Here is a 19,507-nt window from a genome sequence, read left to right as displayed (position 1 = left end):
AGTGTAAACAGAGATTTATTACTTTTGCTTAAAAAAGGGGCTAAGGGGTCCTGTTCCACCGATGCTCATCATTTATGTTTGAAAAGTTCTGTAGTGTATGTTGATGTTGTATAGAGACGTGTGTGAGATAGCTGAATGTGACCTTTTTTACCTCCTAACAGTGCACAAGGTAAGTGTTTGCAGGTTTACACAAGATGGAGAAGAGAAACAGACAGGTGCTATCCTCTATTTTTGTATTTTTGACAAACTTGCATTGTGCGGTAGACAGTTGAATGTAATATTTGCATAGCAATACCATGCATGTATTTTTAAATATTAAAATAAATTACTGTATAGCAATATGTGATCCAAATCAAATGACACAACTACGGTTGTTTTTAGTCGTTACATGAGCCATTTTTAACTTTATTCCAAGGAATGACTTGTGAGGCTGCTTTTGTGGTAAGATCCAGTAATAAAATTTCTTAAATTAATTTGGATTTTGTGGCTATTTATTTTTGTTAAACACTACAACTATGGTGTTTTGGAATGTGTACCTGCATTAAAAACGTTTTCTTCGTGTTACTTCTTTTTCAGAATTGGCTTTAATAAGTATTGATTCCGTGTGTGAACTTATTTTCAAAATATGTTTTGTTTACATTGTTTCCAAGCAGGCGGACATGACATTTCCGTTTCGTCCTATCGTAGATGGGTACTTGTAAAACTTAGCACTGTATGATATATATAATTTATTAAAGTTTTATGCTACACATAAAACATATACATTACATATACATACATATACATTTGTTATCAAAATACTTTATGTTTTTGCTGACAACAACCATAAGGATATTGCACACTCCGTAATTCGACTGGGTGTTTCAGTAATATGGGTATGCCACTGGGCTGGCACACTATAATAATTAAATAAAATTTTGAAAACAACTTAATATATATTACTTATTTCTGAACAAATTATATCAATAAAACAAGGAATTGTTGACATTCGCAAAGGCGGAAACATTCTGCTGGGGCATCTCGCTCGCACCGGGCATAAAATCAGCTTGCACTTCCGGTAGCAACTCCCCAGTTTGACAATAACCGAACAAATGGCAAACGTAATCAATAACCGAGTCGTTCGTAGAGCAAAAACATTTTAAAGTCTTTTCAGACTGTCAATTTAACGCCAGTCTCTGTGTACTATGTTTAAAAAGATGAGCGAATTTGGTCCAGATTCCGGTGGGCGTGTTAAGGTAAACAAAAGGATCTCGTTGTCCTATTTCATTCATGCAGCACATGCTTTAATTTTGTATATTGTGTGTCGCTTGTGTGCAGGGAGTTACTATTGTGAAGCCGATCGTGTTTGGGAACGTTGCTCGCTACTTTGGGAAGAAGCGAGATGAAGATGGGCATACTCACCAGTGGTCCGTCTATGTCAAACCCTACAGAAACGAGGCAAAGCGACTTTCTAGTACTCAATGCACTGATGTTATTTCTTACAAACAAATAATCAAGACGATTTTGTGCTTCTTTTCAATAGGATATGTCAGCTTACGTGAAGAAGATCCAATTCAAGCTGCACGAGAGCTATGGAAACCCACTTCGAGGTTCGACGTCATGTTTTGAATTGTCATTTGGGGTCATTTTTTACTTCATTTGAGGCAGTGAACATGTTTTTTTACTGCTAACCCCTCAGTGGTGACCAAGCCCCCCTACGAGATCACAGAGACAGGCTGGGGGGAGTTTGAGATCACTATCAAGATTGTCTTCATTGACCCAAACGAGAGATCTGTAAGCAACTCAAAGCAACACTCAGACATATTTGCAAAGTGCACTGCAATGCTTCTAAAATATTTTCTTCTCCAGGTGACTCTTTACCATCTGTTGAAGCTTTTCCAGTCCGATTCCAGCGCCATGCCGAAGAAAACGGTGGTGTCGGAATTCTATGATGAAATGGTGAGTATTGTGGAATATCAGAGTCAAGGTTTGCAATCGCCTTTCGATGCCACAGGAAAATGGCGGAGAACTTTATTTTATATTAGACAAATGGCCTCGTGAAATGAAGCCCCTTTCCCTCAGATCTTCCAAGATCCGACTGCCATGATGCAGCAGCTCCTGACCACGTCGAGGCAACTCACACTGGGCGCTTACAAGCACGAGACCGAGTGTATGTCCATACCAACTATAAATATTGTGCTAATTATCAAAAAATAATAATCATCATATTTTTTTGTGTGTTCAGTCGGAGAGCTGGAGCAGAGAACCAAGGGGAAAATGGAGGTAGCCAAAAAGAGAAGCAGTCAGGAGATCACCGAGCTGAAAGACAAATTAAAAGCCAGCAGGGAGAACATCAACTACCTCAAAATGGAGATCAGGAAACTGGAAGAAGATGGAGACCACAAGGAGCTTTGACTGATGCCCACAGCTGACAAAAACATTTTTTTTTGTAGTGCACTGTATACCACTCTATCCATGAAAGTGTGTAAAGGTAGGGTTTGGATGGTCATATTTGCATTTATGGATTTATAAAAAAAATAGTTTTTGAATATGTTTTTTATGTTTTTTGATTATTTTTATCCAATCTTTGTATGTTGTAGTTTCCCCCCTTATCTATCTATCCATTACAGATCATGTTCACAAGTTTTGAGTCTTATCTCACTTTTTTGCTCTTAAATTCAGAAAAACTCTTTCTATTTTAGATAATTTAGCTGCCCATAAAGTTACTAAAATTGTTGTTGTAAAATCCGATTCAAATTGCGATTTGATTATACAAATGCCTACAGTCCTTGAATGCGACATCGCAACCGGAAGCTTCACTCCGGCTTCGACATAAACAAACACACACGCTTTGTACTCTCACGACGAATAAATCAAAATTCCGAATAATTTATAAGAATTATCATTGCTGCTTGAAACAAATGTGCATCTAAATTCATTTTGACGAAGGACTTATTTGAAACGATTGACTATGCAGGTGAGTGTCATTTTTTCCCCTCCCATCAAATCATCCCACACGTGTTTGCTTATTCGTTCAGATGCCGATTTAATGTTATTAATTTCATTAATTAATTCAACATTGTGTATCGATAAAGTAAACATTAAAAATAACGAACTTTGAGTAAAAAAATACAAGAAAAATAACCAAACATTTATAATTGGACACACCAGAATGTTGATTAGACGCACCTGCGCCCCCTTGCGGACACAGTTGTAACAGCAAGTTGTCAACGTCTCAGCCACAAATCGATAACAATGACAAAGAAAGTATTTTAAAATCCTTTAATAGACAACTTTCAAGATACTCCCGCTGAAACCCAACACACCCGACAAACTTATTGTTAAAAAATAAGTCCCCAACATTCAACTGCAAAATACTTTTTTTTTTTTTTGCTATGTTGCGTTCAAATGCCTATTCCGTGTGGGTTCACTTCTGTTTTTTTCGCCTTCTTTTGAATCTTTATTCATAACGAACCGTGTAAATGTGTTCGTCTTGAAATGCTGTCATATTATTGCTTATTTTGGGTTGAATTTTTTTGTCGTGTAACATTTCATTTTAAATAGTTTGTGGGAAACTTTGCTCTCTGAGGTAGTGTAGCTTGTTTTTTTTAGTTTTGATACTTTGAAATACATGTAAGTAAAATATTTCTATGCAAAGTTTTTTTTTACCACGTGCCAATTGTACAATTCATGTCAAATTTAAAACAAAAAAAGAACATGCTACATCCATTTTTCAGCTTCGTTCCTTCTTCAGATTGTCGAATCAAAATTCATTTCATATTTCACCCCCCATTGTGTGTGTGATTTTCCCCCCCGCCCATACACACACACACAAGAGTAGAAGACACTCTTTGTTCGCATTTTTGGTGCCACAAAAAAAAAAGAGTCCTTGTTGATGGTGGTTAGCAAAAATTCCCAAGGTAAGTGTCATAGATGATGTCCAGGAAGGGGCCGTCAGTCTAGAATAGATCAAAACATGTGTGATTTATTTTATATATATATATATATATATATATATATATATATATATATATATATATACAGTAAAGTCTCGTTATATCGATATTCAAGGGAGTCTGAAAAAATATCGATATAACCGGGACTATCGATATATCCGACCCTGTTTGCATGTAATTTTCTCCGTGCGTGCATAGAAATAGTATCGATATAACCGGGACTATCGATATATCCGATATCGATATAACGAGACTTTACTGTGTATATATATATTTTTTTTTTGGATGGGGGTCAGAGGTCATACCTGGATCAAATGCAGTAAAGCCTCCTGGAGTTGACTTTTAGACAGAATTTGACTTTTCTTCTGAGGTGTGTAACCAGAGGAGGCAGATGAGCACGGGTCGTGTGTGGCGGCGGCTGGTGATGCCACGTCCGATTTAACCTGAGAGAAGACGCTGGGGGAGAGCAGCAACGTCGGAGCCACGGTGGCGGGTATCCTCTGCGGAGATGGCGCCTGAACGCAACACGCCGGTATCATCGGTCATATGAATTGACAGATTCATTGATTTTTTTTTTTCGTCGCTTAGTTGTAAAATTAACTCATTGACTGGCATTCATGAATTTATTCGGGAATTAAAAATAATTTGTTTTTTTTTCATGCTTGCGTGCTGATAAAGCGCCGGTCAGACTTCTGGGAATGTTTATTCTTTTCCACCAAGGGGGCAGTATTTCCCTTTTGTCCATGTTAAGCGCTTTGTTCCAGCTTCAGCTGTTGTTAAAGCATGATATAACCCAATATGGACATATTTTATTTTGTACAACCGGCCCCCATTTCAAGCACAGATAACTCCGGACCCATTTAACTTGGGAATTAACAATTTTTTTCTGTGGGTCCTAGAATTTGAGTGAAAATGACAGAAACCCTGGCACTGAAGCGGACACATTTTTGCACAGTCTGGCAGTGAATGAGTTAAACAAAAAAAAAAAAACAAATGAGGAAAATATTGTCATACATTTCATTGTAAAATTTGGTGGCGCCCTCTTGTGGTATATAACACGTAATGATGATTAAAGTCCAATTTAGTTGCATTTATCACTGTTAACGTTTTTTTTTTTTTGCTTTTTTAATCAACGCAGAATAGTACGCAAGTGGTCGGCGTGTCTGTCTCGCGGTTTTGAGACTCCGCGTTTGAATTCGTTGATTCGCCACCAACCTGGAATTGAACCGGCGTCTTCGAGGCGGCCGCGGTGGAGGGCGCCTGGAAGCGCGGGGCCAGCGCGGGGCCCAAACGTGGCGCTTCCTGCGGGGCCTGGTGTTGCTCCTGTTGGACCAGCTGCAACTTGTGGACCAGCTCGTGGGAGGAAAGCCCACCTGAGGAGGTTAGAATTGATTTAATTCCACTTTTTTTCCACTTGTTTCAAGCAATAGTTTGGAAAGAGAAACAAAAAGTGAATCCTACCTGGATGCTTGGAATGGCCGAAAAAGGCTCGCTGGTGCGAACACGGCGCAGCGTTTTGGAAGAGCCTCTTGATTGGATCTGCTTGGTGCTGATGCTGCATCTGTTGCTGGTAAATGCGGTAGTGGTGAAGGTGGTGATGGCGGCGGTGGTCCAACGGGACGCCGTTGTCGCACAGACGGTTCTCCGGGGACTCGGACAGCGTCTGGAGGACCCCGCCGGGCGCCCCCCTTTGCATGAGCTTCAGGAGAGCCGGGCAGTTGCGATGATGATGAGACGAAGCGTCTTCCGTCGCGGCGGCTGCTTTGGGTGCCGAAGTTTCGTAAGTCAAGGTGCGGGCGACTGGAGGGCGGGGGGCTTTCTTGGCGGCGGAGTCGATTTTGAGTTGAGGGCCAAACAAGGTGGCCAGAGAGAGCGGTTTGGATTCGCTTTTGTCGTCATCCTGGAAAAGCAAGACGAATGTGAGCGGGGAGGGGTGTAAGGTGGGCGGGGCCAAAGTGTGTGTGTGTGGGTGTGTGTGGTGGGTGTGTACCGGAGTGGCTGGCTTGACCGGGATGGGTTTGATGAGGTTGGGCTTCCCGAAAAGAACGCCGCTGCCGCCGATCTCCTTGGGCTCACAGGTCGACTTCTCCTGTCGGGTATTATTGAAATTGGTGAATGTCGTATTTTTTTTTTATATATGAATAAAAAAGCGCTTCAATCTGATACAATTCTTGAAATTATTCAAGTTTACAGCCTGATAATTGTCAATTTATTTTGAATTTTATTTTTTTCCCACTTTTGACAATACCTGTAATGCACCTCCCAGCCACAAGAGGGCAGTATGTGCTGCTCTCCTTTTGATTATACTTGCAATGCGCCTCCCAGCCACCAGAGGGCAGTATTTGTTATCTCCTTTTGACTATATACCTGCAGTGCAGCTCCCAGCCACTAGAGGGCGTAATTTGTTCTATTGGCTATACGTACATGCAATGCACTTCTCACCCAACAGAGGGCAGTATCTGTTGCTCTCCTTTTGATTATACTTACAATGCTGCTTCCAGCCACCAAAGGGCGATATTTGTTGCTCACCTATTGACTATACGTACTTGCAATGCACTTCTGTTTGTATTTGTATTTGTTGCTTTCATCACTTTGCTGCTGTGAAATGTAAATTTCTCCACTGTGAGACTAATAAAGGCATATCCAATCCAATCCTATTGACTATACGTACTTGTAATACTTGCAATGCAGCTCCCAACCACCAGAGGGAGGTATTTGTTACTTTCTATGTTTTTGCATTGACAATTCACTTTTCCCCCGCAGGAATTTTTACCTTGTCGTACTGACTGTGAGCTTTGGTCAACATCTGGATGATGTCCACCGCTTGTCCTTCATCCTGCACGCTAGGCGCGCTGCCACCAGGGGGCGGCCATCCGCCTTGAACCACAGCCCGCTCCTGCTGGGTTAGACTACACAGAGCCGATTCCAAGGTAAGAATACAAATATAATCCTTTTGTGGTATTAAAGAATGACGTAATCGCTTACGTTTTTATCCTCTGGGCTATTCGCCGACAGTCGGCTTTGTCATAGAACCAAATGCCGTGAATGACCACTGGGGAGAGGAGAGAGGTCCATTTTTTTTAAATAAATGTCATGAACGGCAAAAAAAGCTTCACTATAATCAAGTTAGACTGAGTAATCACGAAAAGTGGCCGCTTTGAGACAGAGCCGAATGGGATTGCAGGTAAAAATATGTGTTTTTTAATGTATATTTAACTCATTCACTGTGCAAAAATGTGTCCACTGCAGTGCCAGGGTTTTTGTCATTGTCACTTGAATTCCAGGACCCACATAATATTGAGTTTTAGGACTATATAAACATGAAACACAGCTTTAGAAACCTGAGACGCTCTTCTTTCACCATTTAAAAAAAAGTGTTAATTCCTAAGTTATTTGGGTATGGAGTTATATGAGCCTGAAATGGGTGCGGATGTCCAAAATACAATAAAATACATACATATTGATTTATATAGTATAGCTGAAGCTGTAACAAAGCGCTAACATGGAGAAAAAAAGGGAAATGCTGCCCCCTTGTGGAAAAAAAAACATTGCCAGAGGTCTGACCAGCGCTTTATCAGCACCCAAGCATGAAAAATATTCGGGAATGGCGCTCTACGTCCTATTTTCAATTCCCGAATAAATTTGTGAACGGCAATCTGTTAATCAATGATATCCTTATGATTTGTTCAATAATAATAATAATAATAATAATAATAATAATAATAATAATAATCCATGTCATTTATAAGTGCCTTTCAAAACACTCAAGGTCACTTTATAGTCACAGGATAAGTTTTTCTGTGGGTGAGCTGAGGCAGCCACACGCGCCAGCGTTCACTCAATCTGAAAGTGACTCAAATAGATAGAAAGCTAGCTAGCTAATAGATAGCCAATAGATAGATAGCTAAGATTGTTGACATTGTTGGTGATGATTTCAAAGGCTTTTTTATTTTTAGGGACAACATTATGTAAATATCTATCTGGGCAAGTTAACTATTTGACGATTCGATTAATCAAACATATTAATCGACTTATTTCACCGTCAAGCAGCGCTCATGTTGACGCACGAGACCGAGCTAGCCACGGGATGAGCCACCGGGGTCGCCCCAGTTGAGCCTGGGAAAGAGTCGGCCCCAAGGACCAAATAAGTAACGGCGGTGGGAGAGTGGCTAGGGGGGGGGGGGGGGTGAGGGTCCGGGGGCGGAGGGTGGAGTGAAAGGATGATGTCGTAACAGAAAGGAGCGAGGGGAAATAGACGCGATTGTCCCCCGAAGGAATGGCGTTGAGGACTTTGTCAGGACGATAGTTAGGAGCCGTCAGGCGGTTGGTTGGGAGCCATGCTGCGTGGATTTTTTACACGGAAACCCAAACACCAAAGACTGCGAGAGGAACCCGAAGTTCGATTTAAAGGCCAGCTGGTGTCCGAGACCAATTTGGGTTACGCGTACGTGAGGCCCGGAGGTGAGATTTTTCAAAATCGGGCAAACCGAGAGGGGCCGTGGAGTGGTCCCATTCCTAATCATTCAGTCTCTACTCATTAAAATGCTCATAGGCCAAATTATTCCCTTCGTTAAGTTTATATTTTTCTGTGGCTGGTTGGTTGGTTATCTGGATTTTATTTTGAAAAACATTAGGCCCTCAAAAAATACATAAAAAAATCCAGATAGGCCTAGCCACATTCATGCTATCAGTTAATTAAGCTAACATATTTTTATAGCCTAATAAATGCTAATTATGAAACTCGTACTGCATCTGGACGGTGCTTGGGTAGCACAACAACTCGGTTGTTAGCATAAAATGTGTTAAATTTGCACATTTTGAAGCCCGATCTACCCATGCGTGTGAATCAAACGTAACAAAATGTTATCTTGACGCAGTCCAATTAGAATCAAAACTAGACAAGTGAAGCACATAAATTTAACTGGCTAGCTTTTAGCTATTAGCTATCTATTATTGATAGCTGACGTTGATTATATTGTGGGTCATTTTTACGTGTATCCACACAAAACAGTCAAAAATAATAGGGGACATCTGCAGCTACCTAGCTGGCTAGCTTTTAGCTATCTAGATAGCTAGCTATTAGCTATCTATTAACTACTCAAGTAAATAGAAAGCTGGCTGGCTAGCTGGTTGATGGTTGATGGCTAGCTGGCTGGCTGGCCAGGTAGCTAATAGAAAGCTAGCTAGCTATATTTCTATCTATTTGAGTTGAGTGAACGCCGGTGTGTGTGGCTGACGCTGCTCACCCACAGAAAAACTGATCCTGTGACTGTAAAGTCACCTTGATAGTTTTGAAAGGTGCTTATAAATGAAATATATTATTATTATCATTAATTAACAAGCTTCCTGTGCAATAGTTGGTTGTCAAGTGGGCTAATGGCTAGCCGAGTCGCCGCTATCTCTGTCGTCTATTTTTAACCCGGGCTGCCACTTAGCGGCAACCGCCGATGGCTACGTGTTTGCTTTATGATAAGATTCCACGGCCTGGTTGATTTGTTGAATCATGTATAGTGTTTTGGTTTATTTATTTTTTTTGGACTTTGAGTGAGACAGGAAGGAAGGTTGCGCACGTGTTTGTATTATCAAGTCGCCCGCCGCCATGCATCTAATCTTCGCCAACCGCCGCGGGAGTGATGACAGCCTCTCTTTTCTCGCCGCAGCGCTACTCGGGCAAGCGGGCGGGGGTCTCGGCTGATAAAGAGCCATTCCTTAAATGGAGTAAAAAAATAGGTTACTCTTACGCCGTGCGTTGCGATAGAGCAAGAAAGGATCCTGGAGTTGGAAATCCAAGTCTTTGGTGATGGGCTCGGTCAGGTTTTCCATGCTGAGTCTGTTCATGATGGTGAAGCCGTATGTGGGCGAAGCTAGCCTAGAAAACAAAATGTCTTATTGTGTAGCTTAATAAAAACAAAAGAAGGCTAAATTTGTCGATGCGGCTTGCCTTGTGTAGATGAACAGAGTACCTTCCACTTCAGTCTTTTCCTGTAAACAAAAAAATATCATTTTGAATGGGTTGTTGTGTTTTTTTTAGCTGATTTAATTGAACCAAATGCCAGTTTGCTATGCACTTGTGCACAATAAACTTTTAAGTTACACAAAAAAAAAAAAAAAAAAAAACAGTAATCGCCTCTAAAAAATATGTAAACAAACCGTGCAAGAAAACACGTTGCTACTGCTTCCGTTAGCATCTTACCCACTCATTGGCTCGGTTGTTATACGTGTACAAAGCCACCTGGCTAGCCACGTCCACGATGTTTTTAATGTACGGATCGTGTCTCTGTAAAGCAGCCAGGCTGATGTCAAGTCCTTTGGAGCTTAAAGCTCCGCCATCGTCGGCGCAAGTCGCCATCATTGTTCCCTTTTCTGCAGACTTTAGCTAGCTGGTTAGCATCGGCGAGCTAAAAAAATAAGGTGGGGGAGGGAGGTGTAATCGGAGTAGAAGCAAAAGACACGATGCGGGGAATTATTAAAATGGTTGATCGAATGCTAATTTGAAACAAATGATCGTTTTAGGGCTACCGACTGCAGCCACTTCAATGTCAACAAAGAAAATTGTAAACAAGCAGGCGTGGCGAGTCAAGTTGCAGCACTCGCGATTGGACAGGAGGAGCAATCGATTCAGAAAGATGGATTCAAAATACGACATTTTAGCCCAATTTTAATTACACTGAGAAGACAATAACACAATCGAACGAGTCACACATGAAACACTGACTATAATAATGAATTATTCGTTTTAATAGTATGATTAAATATTTTAAATCCTTCAAGCTGCTCTTAAATTGCTCAGAATAGCCGATGGAAAATAATGGCGTCAGTGGTACTGATTCTAATAACGTTTAATAAAATGACTTTTCTCTTAGTAATTAGATAAGTAGTTATATAAGTGATTACTGAACTATACTACGTATTTAAATTATATTATATTTCCAAAGCACAACACAGAACAGTTGGGTCGTCCGTCTCCATATACACTTGCAACACCCGCTAACTCCACATGAGGGCGGTGTGGGCCGTATAACGCTTGGCTCTTCTTTTAGGAGACAAGGAAGAAGTACACAATGGCTGCAGCTGTCTGCCTGATGTTTTTACACAATTATTTAATGTGTTATTTTGATATTTTCGCCGTGAATGCATAGTTTAACCCCGCTTTAGATGCTCGAGGGTGTTTTTGTATACCCGATTTAAAGAGTTGAGAAGCATTAGCGTGTTTTGTGCAACTTTTAAAACTTGTAGTTTTGACTTTTGTTGTCCCAAATTACTTTCTTGGCAAATGCACCAGACATCCTGTTTGATCAATCAGACATGCTTGTGTGTGTTTTTCTTCAAAGTCTATTTGTCAAAACGTGCATGTTTTCCCAATCATGAGTCTATTGAGCCATCCGTCGGCGAGTCCATACTATCAATATACCGCGATTGGCTCCGAGTAATGATGGCCCCAGCGAAATAAGTCACGCTACGTGAGCGCGCAATGTGTTCTCTGCAGTAAAAGCCCCCTACATAACATGACACTTTGGACATAGACGCACTGTATCACATTAATAGGTGACGTCTCCTGAAAGCGCGTGATCGATGGCGACAATTATGGAATTCATTTATTCTATTTCCAGAGAGGTGAGAGTCGGCGATGGGACGTGCGTTCGATACAAAGTGCGTGGCGACCGGCAATTTGCAAACGGCGGCGGCGGTTAAAGGGAGGGTAATGACCCGAGGTGATTAATTAAAAGACACCCGAGGAATTGGTGATATGACTTCATTTGCTGACACCTTCACCTTTGACGGAGCAGGATATTGTTGGCTCGCCCTTGCATGGGATTGTGGCATTTCACTGTTGGTGTGCGCGGTTCCTCCCAGAGAGCGGCCCGTCTTGACCAAAGGCGGATCGGGATGTACAAATATAGAATCGCCACTCCGTGCGCAGGCCGGATTCCAGAGGATGGTAGTGTGTGTGCATGCTAGCGTCCCCCGGGTGCGGGTGTCTGTTCCCACGACTTGCCCTCCGTCCCTGGTTCCGTCCTCCTTTTGCACACCCCTCCATTAACATAAAGCGGAGGAAAAGTATGCACCCCCCTGGCCAGTTGCTAGTCTTTTAGTCAATTAAAAAAATCTAACTAGCTAGCTTTCTAGATATCGAGCAAGCTCGGTATCACGGTATCGATCTAGCTAGGTATCTATCTTGCTAGGTATCAATCTAGCTAGGTAGCTATCTATTTAGCTAGATAGGTAACTTATCTAGCTGGGTAGCTATCCAGCTAGCTAAGTATCTAGGTAGCTATCCAGTCAGCTAAGTATCTAGGTAGCTATCCAGCTAACAAGGTATCTAGGTAGCTATCCAGCTAACAAGGTATCTATGTAGCTACACAGCTAGCTAAGTATCTAGGTAGCTATCCAGCTAGCTAAGTATCTAGGTAGCTATCCAGATAGCTAGGTATCTCGGTAGCTATCGTGCTAGCTAGGTATTGAGGTAGGTATCCAACTAGCTAGGTAGGTAGCTTGCTAAGTATCTGTCTGTGTATCTATGTTTATAAGTGTTTTTTTACACCTGATGTGATGCGCTGTGTAGACTTTTTCTATCGACCGCTGCTCGTCGATCTTTTCTCGAAATGACTTTCTTCTCACGCGCAATCGTCTACATAAAGGGTCTTGAACCGTCTGTCTATTCTTTTACTTTTTTACGATTCTATTTTTTTGATATTGTTACTAAGCGTATTGATCGGTTGTTGAAACTCGCGATCCCATTACAGCGTGGCGGTAGCTCATCGTGCCCTTTGACCCAGAGTGAAATGAAGTGAGATTAATGCCATGTGTCAAAGGCAATAAGAATAATAAGTCAATATGTATTGTATTTTATTGTAATAATAATACATTAGCAGCTAGCCCTTGTTGCCCAGAATATCATAACGCACCTCACAGGTGTTGGGGGGGTCAGGGGGTGTAGTAAATGGGGTGGGGGTGCACAAAAAATGAACGCAAATTCGATTTGAGTGGATTTGACACGACTGAGACATTATTCAGTTAAGAACCGATGACTTCATTTTATTACGTTCGCTCAAAATATGCCGCCATGTCACTAGAAAATGACTTTTTTTTTGGGGGGGGGGGGGGTATGTTGGGGCAGGATACGTTTATTCCCGGCCAGTGAAAACCGATGACGGAGACCCTCATGGGGGTGTGAATAAATAAATAGGGTGTGTGAAAGGGTTAAATTGTCAGTATGACAGGCAAAGGGGAGGGGTTTGCTAGGCTTAAAATGGGCATTTAGCATCATGGTGGGTGGATCGACTCAACTATCAATCATATCGATTGATTGATATCAGTCCCATGAGGTTGATACTGACGAATCAATCTGGTGCGGATGAATCCGCGCCCCCCCCGCCCTGCCCCACTTGAGAAAAGTGCTTCCTGGTTTTTTTTTGGGAACGTTTCAAAGCCGAGATGTAAACATGGATACCCCTGGCGGCTGGATGGATGCATGGCTGGAGGAACCCGCAATAAGAAGAAAGGAGCGTCAGCGCAGAGCGCCGATGCGTATGTGGAACTGTTGCGGCTTGGAATTGAAGCAGATTTATGTGGAACAGGAGATAACTGTTTCATGTCATCACAAAGAGGGTACAGCAAGTCCTGAAGAATGAATGTCTCTCTGTGTCTTTGTTTTGTCATATTGTCTCTATGCTGTCATATTATTTGTTATTTAGTTTTTTTTTGTTCTTTTGACTTCAAGACGGCGCCGCGAGAGTGGCTGCCTTTCCAGCAGCTCATGTATTTTTGTTTTTCTACTTTCATTCCTTTCATCACTTTGCTGCTGTGAAATGTAAATTTCTCCACTGTGAGACTAATAAAGGCATATCCAATCCAATCCTAGTAGAAAAAGACCTAAAGGCGCCTATGCGCTACATGTGTCCGAATGTGTTACTTTTCTAATTGGGATCAGTCCATGACATGCTTTTATTTTGAATTTTTTTTTAGTGTCATTTTTTTTGTTAAATATGACAAATCCCTGCCACGCATATCCCAAGCAATCCCCTTTTTGCCTTTTTTACACACATCTGGAAGCAGTCAGTGCATGCAAGCATTTGGAGGAGGAGGTGGGGGGGTGGTCTGTCTCTCTCTCTCTCGTTCGCTCTCTCGCTCTCACTCTCGCAGACTGCAGAGCTGCAGAGGCAGACGAGAGAGTCCAAACTCCACTCACACATACACACAAACACGTACAGAAGCGAGCGAGTGAGCTAGCGTCAGTGAGGAGACCACCATGGACTGGATGGGGACGCGTGAGGACCTCGGATGAGGAGAGGACAGGACAGGACAGGATAGGACAGCCTGCTTTTTGCGCGCCACCTTGGATTCTTGGGGGAAAAAAAACCTCTCAGCGTGGATTTTAACCCCTTGGGAGATTTTAAAAACACCCCCGAGATGGAATATTTGCACTCTTGTCATTTTGCAATCTTCTTCTTCCTCTTCCTCCTCCTCCAGCAGCAGCGAGGATGCCAATCAGCGATGCGTCTTTTGCGCACTTCTATTGACAGCGCTCTTTTAAAGCCTTGAGTCAGGAGGGGGAATTAAAAAAAAAAATCACCCCGACCCCAAAAAAATAGAGTAAAGGAGCTTTTACGCTTGCCGCCTAAGGCCCGGATGTACCGAAGGGATGCACCGGTGCGTCTTACCCACCGCTTCCGCTGACAGATCCCTCTTTTTTTTCGCCTTCACCTCCATCATGGGGATTAGGTAATATTCACTCCATCCGAAGACACCCCCCCCCCCTCCCTCACCCTTTTCCCCCTTTTTTTACCCCTCCTCCAGTGAGCCACGGGAATATCCACAAGCTGTCAGACTCATCACCCTCCCTCCCCATCCCTCCCTCACCCCCCTCCTCCTCCCTTTATTAATTTCATTTTTTGCTTTTTTTTTTTTTTTTTGGGAGGGGGGCCACCCTCCCCCCCTCGCATCATTCACATCCAATGAGAACGCTGGACTACATTTATGGTAAATGAAAGCAAAAACATGTACATCCCGGAGGACACCCTTGAGAACCATCAAGGTATGTGATTTATTTGTCTTGAGAGGGGGTTGATGATGGCCAGAGAGGGGGAATGGGGGGCTTTATTTGGGACGGGGGGGGGGGTGATGAGAACTGGAATAGCCACCTGGGAACTTATAAGAGAGGCCGTTTTGGCGACATGGGTGGGCGTGCGGGGTCATTCAACAGGCTGTTGCGGAAGCATGAGGGGGGAGGGGAGGAAGTAGGGTCCACAAGTGCTTCTACTCCCATGGCGGACACGTTCCCGATGAGAAGACGGTTGGCGAGGAAAGGGTCTGTTTGCATTGCGCAGTCTCAACGCAGGGCGCCTTCGTCCACCCACGTTGCGGTGAGCGGGAGGGAAAAAAGCCCCCCAAGAGAGCCCAAGCGCCCCCCCCATCCCACCCTGAACCCACTTCTAAACGTGATCTTCTTCTTTTTCGCATGCCTCATCGTCGTCATCCTCCTCCTCGTTCGCTTTCATCACCCCCCCCCCCCCCCCCACACCGCCTTGCATGGCGACAGGTGCCATAGCAACAAGGGGATGAGGAGCAAGCGAGCGTGCGTTGCGTACGTGCACTTTGTGTCACAACGCTCGACGTGATCCATCCGGTTGATTATTTACCGTACCCCCCCCCCACCACCACCACCACCACCCACATATGCGGATCATGTGTCATAATGCAGTCCGGGCGATGACCCCGAGTGACCTTTTTGGGCCTCCAATTGACTCCGAAAAAAGTTGATTGTCGTTATATTGACTTTAACAAGCTACACTAATTATGAAATGTGAAGTCAGAAGACCGAAATATTGCTTTTTTGGCTCAAATATTGTTCATAAAGTTGTGTTAGCGGGCACTTCTCCGTTAGCCCAAGTCCGGTCTAATATTGCAGTTTGTAACCCCCTCCCTGTGAGGTCGGCACTCTTAATATCTACACAAATCTTTAATTTTTGACATTTTTTTTGTGCACGTAAAATACTTGCCGTCGACTGGAAATGACTACTTATCTTGCCAATGTCACATGACCAAATTTAGACAACATGTGGATCATTTTCCTGAACTTTTTGGGCACTATGATGTCATTTTGAGTCTGAAACAAAATGGCCGCCCCCTGCCATGCATAAAAAAATGGCTGATTTTTCCTCCTAACAGTCAATATTTGCGACAGCAGTGACAAAATGTCAAGATGGTTGTCAACGTGAAGTTTTTTTAATTTGCCACTAGAATGTACAAATGCTTTAATCCCCACGTAATCCCACCCCACTCCTTTCCCCCCATGTGGAAGTAACTCCCAGGAAATTGTTTGGTGTCACTGTGGTTGACAGAGATTAAACTCCATTTTACAATCAGACACTTATCCTGAATTTGACCACCATCGCCTGATATTAGCCGGGGTATTTTAGATCAAAATAAGACCCCTGTCCCCTAAAAATGCCCCCTCTCATGGGACCGTCCCATTAATTCTGATGTTGAACTAAAGAATGTAAATCTCTTCCAACCTTTTGTCACCTTTAAGGACCTGCGATGTAGGAAATTGATGTTTTCAGCACCACGGACAGTTCGTTCATTAGTAGTACATATTATTACTGTCCTATTTATTGTGACAGTTTTGTCGCCGTCAAATTAGTGTTGTCACGGTTGGGATTTCTCGTTTCTTTTTGGAGGATTCGCAGTCTGGCGTGGCTTGGTTGAGCACTGTTGACATATGAATATTTTAACAATATTTTAAGACCCTGCTTTTAACTCTGCTATCTTAATGCTAATTCAAATGGGTCAACGCCGTGGATGTGATTAGCAACAGCAGACACTGCCTTTTTTTAATGTAATTGTATTATTCTTGTGGATGTGTACGCTTTTGCAAGAACAAAATAGTAACTAAATTGAGCTATTTTTATTTGCATATGTATTTATGTATTTTTAGTTATTTAGCATTTTATTTATTTAGTATTTTATTTTTTTGTGTGTGTGTGTGTTTTTGAAATAACAAAGTAGTAACCGAATTGAGCTATTTATTTATTTATTTATAATTTATTTATTTATTTAGCATTTTTTTGGGTGTGTATCTTTTGCAAGAACAAAGTAGTAACTGAATTGAGCTTTTATTTATTTTATTATATTTATTTATTTATTTATTTATTTATTTATTCATTCATTTATTCATTATTTATGTATGATGTATCTAATTATTTTTGTATGTAAGTATGTATTTATTTATTTATTTATTCTTCTAGTCACTCAAGTGGTCATATGTTGCAATGTTAGCTCTTTCACGATAAATTGCCCCCCGTCGTAATCGTTGTCCCTCCACTTGGTTTTCAGTCCAAATGATTTTAAAATCATCCATAAAACAAAAAAAAATACAATAAAAATAGGATAATCGGTCTGATTAAGTGGCTAGCATCAAATGAGAGAAATTGCCATTGTTTTGTATTAGCCGCTAAGTGTGTTTAGCCTGTGTGTGCGTGCACCTATGTGTGTCGGAGCATTTCTTTTTTTCAAATGCGAAAGTTCAACGGATGCAACGAGCGAATAAAGGCCAATCGGCGTTCAAGACGTTTTGTAAGTGCCTCGGAAGGGTCGCCGCTCGTTGCACGTTCAACAAAATGACGGGGTGAAGCCAAAAACGTCAAAGGAATGAGTGGAGAGGTACAATAGGGCGATAAAAATAAAATAAATAAATAAAAGCAGAAGGATTATCCGTGACTGTGACTCGCTTAAGCCGCCGGCGTCGTATCGGAAATCCATCCGGAGGCTGTCCTCGCCTCTTCGCCGCACTCGTCCGTCCGTCTTCATTCCTCATCTTATGCTATTAGGCCGTCTTTCAAACGCATCATTGAGCTGCTACTTTTCAAAAATCAAGCTTATATTGACCTGATAGGATACCTCGCCCATTCCCAAGATTCATAATAATGTCATGTTTTATAACAGAGAGCACAGTGAACACGCCCCGAGTGCGTGTCAGCCTCCTGAATTGCATTTTAGCACTTAGCACAAGCGTGAACGGGGACTTGTTTGCGTGCGTTTGTTCCCTCCTGAAGTTCCACGTGCGATTGAGGAGATGAAGGATGTGTTAAGGCAGTCGACTGTATTATTTATAAGCGGCCGTGCGACATCTTTGCTTTCATCTTATCAGTTACTTCACCATCTATTCATCTCTCATTTTTCACCCCCCCGCCCCCCAAAAAAAAAAAACAACAGCTATTCTTAAATGGTTTTATTGTGTAAACTTTACTGAAATACTTTTTTTTCCTGATCAATAAGTCTGTGAAATGTTTTTTTCTGCATGCTAGCACCGGGCGCTCTGATTTATCATTAACGCGATTAGGGCCGCTTAGCTTATGGCGCGGAATGGTCGCCATGCCGACAAAAAGCCATTAGGTGCCTTACACCCGCCCTTTTTTTTGGTGAACACCATCCATCCGAACTAGCATACATTTTCTTGTGTTTCCTCTTTTCTAGTTTCTATTTTTTTTAAATATACGACTACAGCTACTATGGAGGCCTGCACAATGTCCTTGAATGTCAAAAAAAAAGACGCGTATGCAAATCCCATGCCAGCCCATCTATCTAGGCCAGTCTAGATGTCTGTTCCGCCCATTTCCCAGCAGGCCTCACTGTCCATACGCACGTGTGTGTGTGTGTGTGTATATGTGTGTGTGTGTTTATGCGTGCAGAGCAGTCCACTTCCCAAAAGACCAGACTCACTTTCACACTCTGGAGTCATAATAGCTAAAACAGGCATGTTACCGGACTCCTTTTTTCTTTTTGTGTGTGTGTGTGTGTGTGTGTGTGTGTGTGTGTGTGTGTGTGTGTGTGTGTGTGTGTGTGTGTGTGTGTGTGTGTGTGTGTGTGTGTGTGTGTGTTTGCACAGGGGCGTATCTAAAAGGATGTTTAAACCATTCACCGGCGCGGCAAATACCAGTCATGTCCTTCTTGGACACTTGTGGAATACACAATGTTCTCCTTGCAATGAAATTGATTGTGTGTGTGTGTGTGTGTGTGTGTGTGTGTGTTTTATATCAAAGTCACCCAGTATGGAAATTATTTTAGAGAGGATGGTGTGGGCGTGGCCTACCTCCCTTGTCGACATCGCTTGTATTCCACAATGTATGATAAACAGGATGACATAATTTTATTTTATTTTATTATATTTTATTATTTTATTTTGTGTTTTTTTTATTTTGTGTTGAGTATTTATTTATTTATTTTTGTAATAGTTTTGTAATTTAGTATTTTTGTATTTGTATTTTTTTGTAATTTTTTGAGTTATTTTTTATTTTTTAATGTTAAATGTGAAAATTTCTAATTTATTTAAATTTAGAAAGCTGATGATTTTTAAAATTGTTATTTATTTTTGTAATGCTTATATACTTTTATATATTTTTTTATTTCTGTTTTTTTTATAAAAAATTTCATTGTTTATTTTCTGTTTTTATTTTTAGGTTTTATTTTTCAATTGATTTTTTTTATTGTTTTATTTTTTTTAATTGTTAAATTTTGAAATTTAAAAATCTAAATTTTTTTACTAGTTTCTTTATAGTTTTATTGACAAAAAA

General features: G+C 41.7%; 3 protein-coding genes across 6 annotated transcripts in view; 2 read left to right on the top strand and 1 right to left on the bottom strand.

The window, feature by feature from the left end:
* The first annotated feature begins 1,044 nt into the window (after positions 1–1,044).
* Positions 1,045–3,708, top strand: yeats4 (YEATS domain containing 4). Its single transcript, XM_088989195.1, has 7 exons — positions 1,045–1,235; positions 1,318–1,437; positions 1,523–1,589; positions 1,679–1,773; positions 1,849–1,938; positions 2,062–2,149; positions 2,225–3,708. Exons 1-7 carry the CDS (start codon positions 1,185–1,187, stop codon positions 2,392–2,394), a joined length of 681 nt encoding a protein of 226 aa, XP_088845321.1. The 5' UTR covers positions 1,045–1,184; the 3' UTR covers positions 2,395–3,708.
* dcp1b (decapping mRNA 1B) lies at positions 3,247–10,507 on the bottom strand. Of its 2 annotated transcripts, XM_088989193.1 has the most exons (10): positions 10,129–10,507; positions 9,877–9,917; positions 9,677–9,804; positions 6,921–6,987; positions 6,709–6,844; positions 5,926–6,024; positions 5,397–5,835; positions 5,151–5,308; positions 4,241–4,450; positions 3,247–3,938 (listed from the first exon to the last, which is right to left on the bottom strand). In XM_088989193.1, exons 1-10 carry the CDS (start codon positions 10,285–10,287, stop codon positions 3,882–3,884), a joined length of 1,494 nt encoding a protein of 497 aa, XP_088845319.1. In that variant the 5' UTR covers positions 10,288–10,507; the 3' UTR covers positions 3,247–3,881. The 2 variants fall into 2 exon arrangements, with proteins under 2 accessions (XP_088845319.1, XP_088845320.1); XM_088989194.1 differs by lacking the exons at positions 9,677–9,804; positions 9,877–9,917; positions 10,129–10,507 and adding an exon at positions 9,506–9,648.
* cacna1c (calcium voltage-gated channel subunit alpha1 C) overlaps positions 8,096–19,507 on the top strand; it is a 75,857-nt gene continuing 64,445 nt past the window's right edge. For 2 of the 3 annotated variants that reach the window (XM_088989192.1, XM_088989190.1), the window contains exon 1: positions 14,096–14,970. In XM_088989192.1, the coding sequence (XP_088845318.1) occupies positions 14,913–14,970 (58 nt within the window). In that variant the 5' untranslated portion in view covers positions 14,096–14,912. Of the gene's footprint in view, positions 8,397–14,095; positions 14,971–19,507 lie in introns of those variants that run through there. The other variant, XM_088989189.1, reaches the window with a different exon arrangement.

This window comes from Hippocampus bargibanti, linkage group LG22 (assembly GCF_051943395.1).
Source record: "Hippocampus bargibanti isolate YZ-2025 linkage group LG22, ASM5194339v1, whole genome shotgun sequence".
Taxonomy (NCBI): domain Eukaryota; kingdom Metazoa; phylum Chordata; class Actinopteri; order Syngnathiformes; family Syngnathidae; genus Hippocampus; species Hippocampus bargibanti.
Note: the sequence above shows the minus strand (reverse complement) of the source record. Positions and strands in the feature narration are given on the sequence as shown.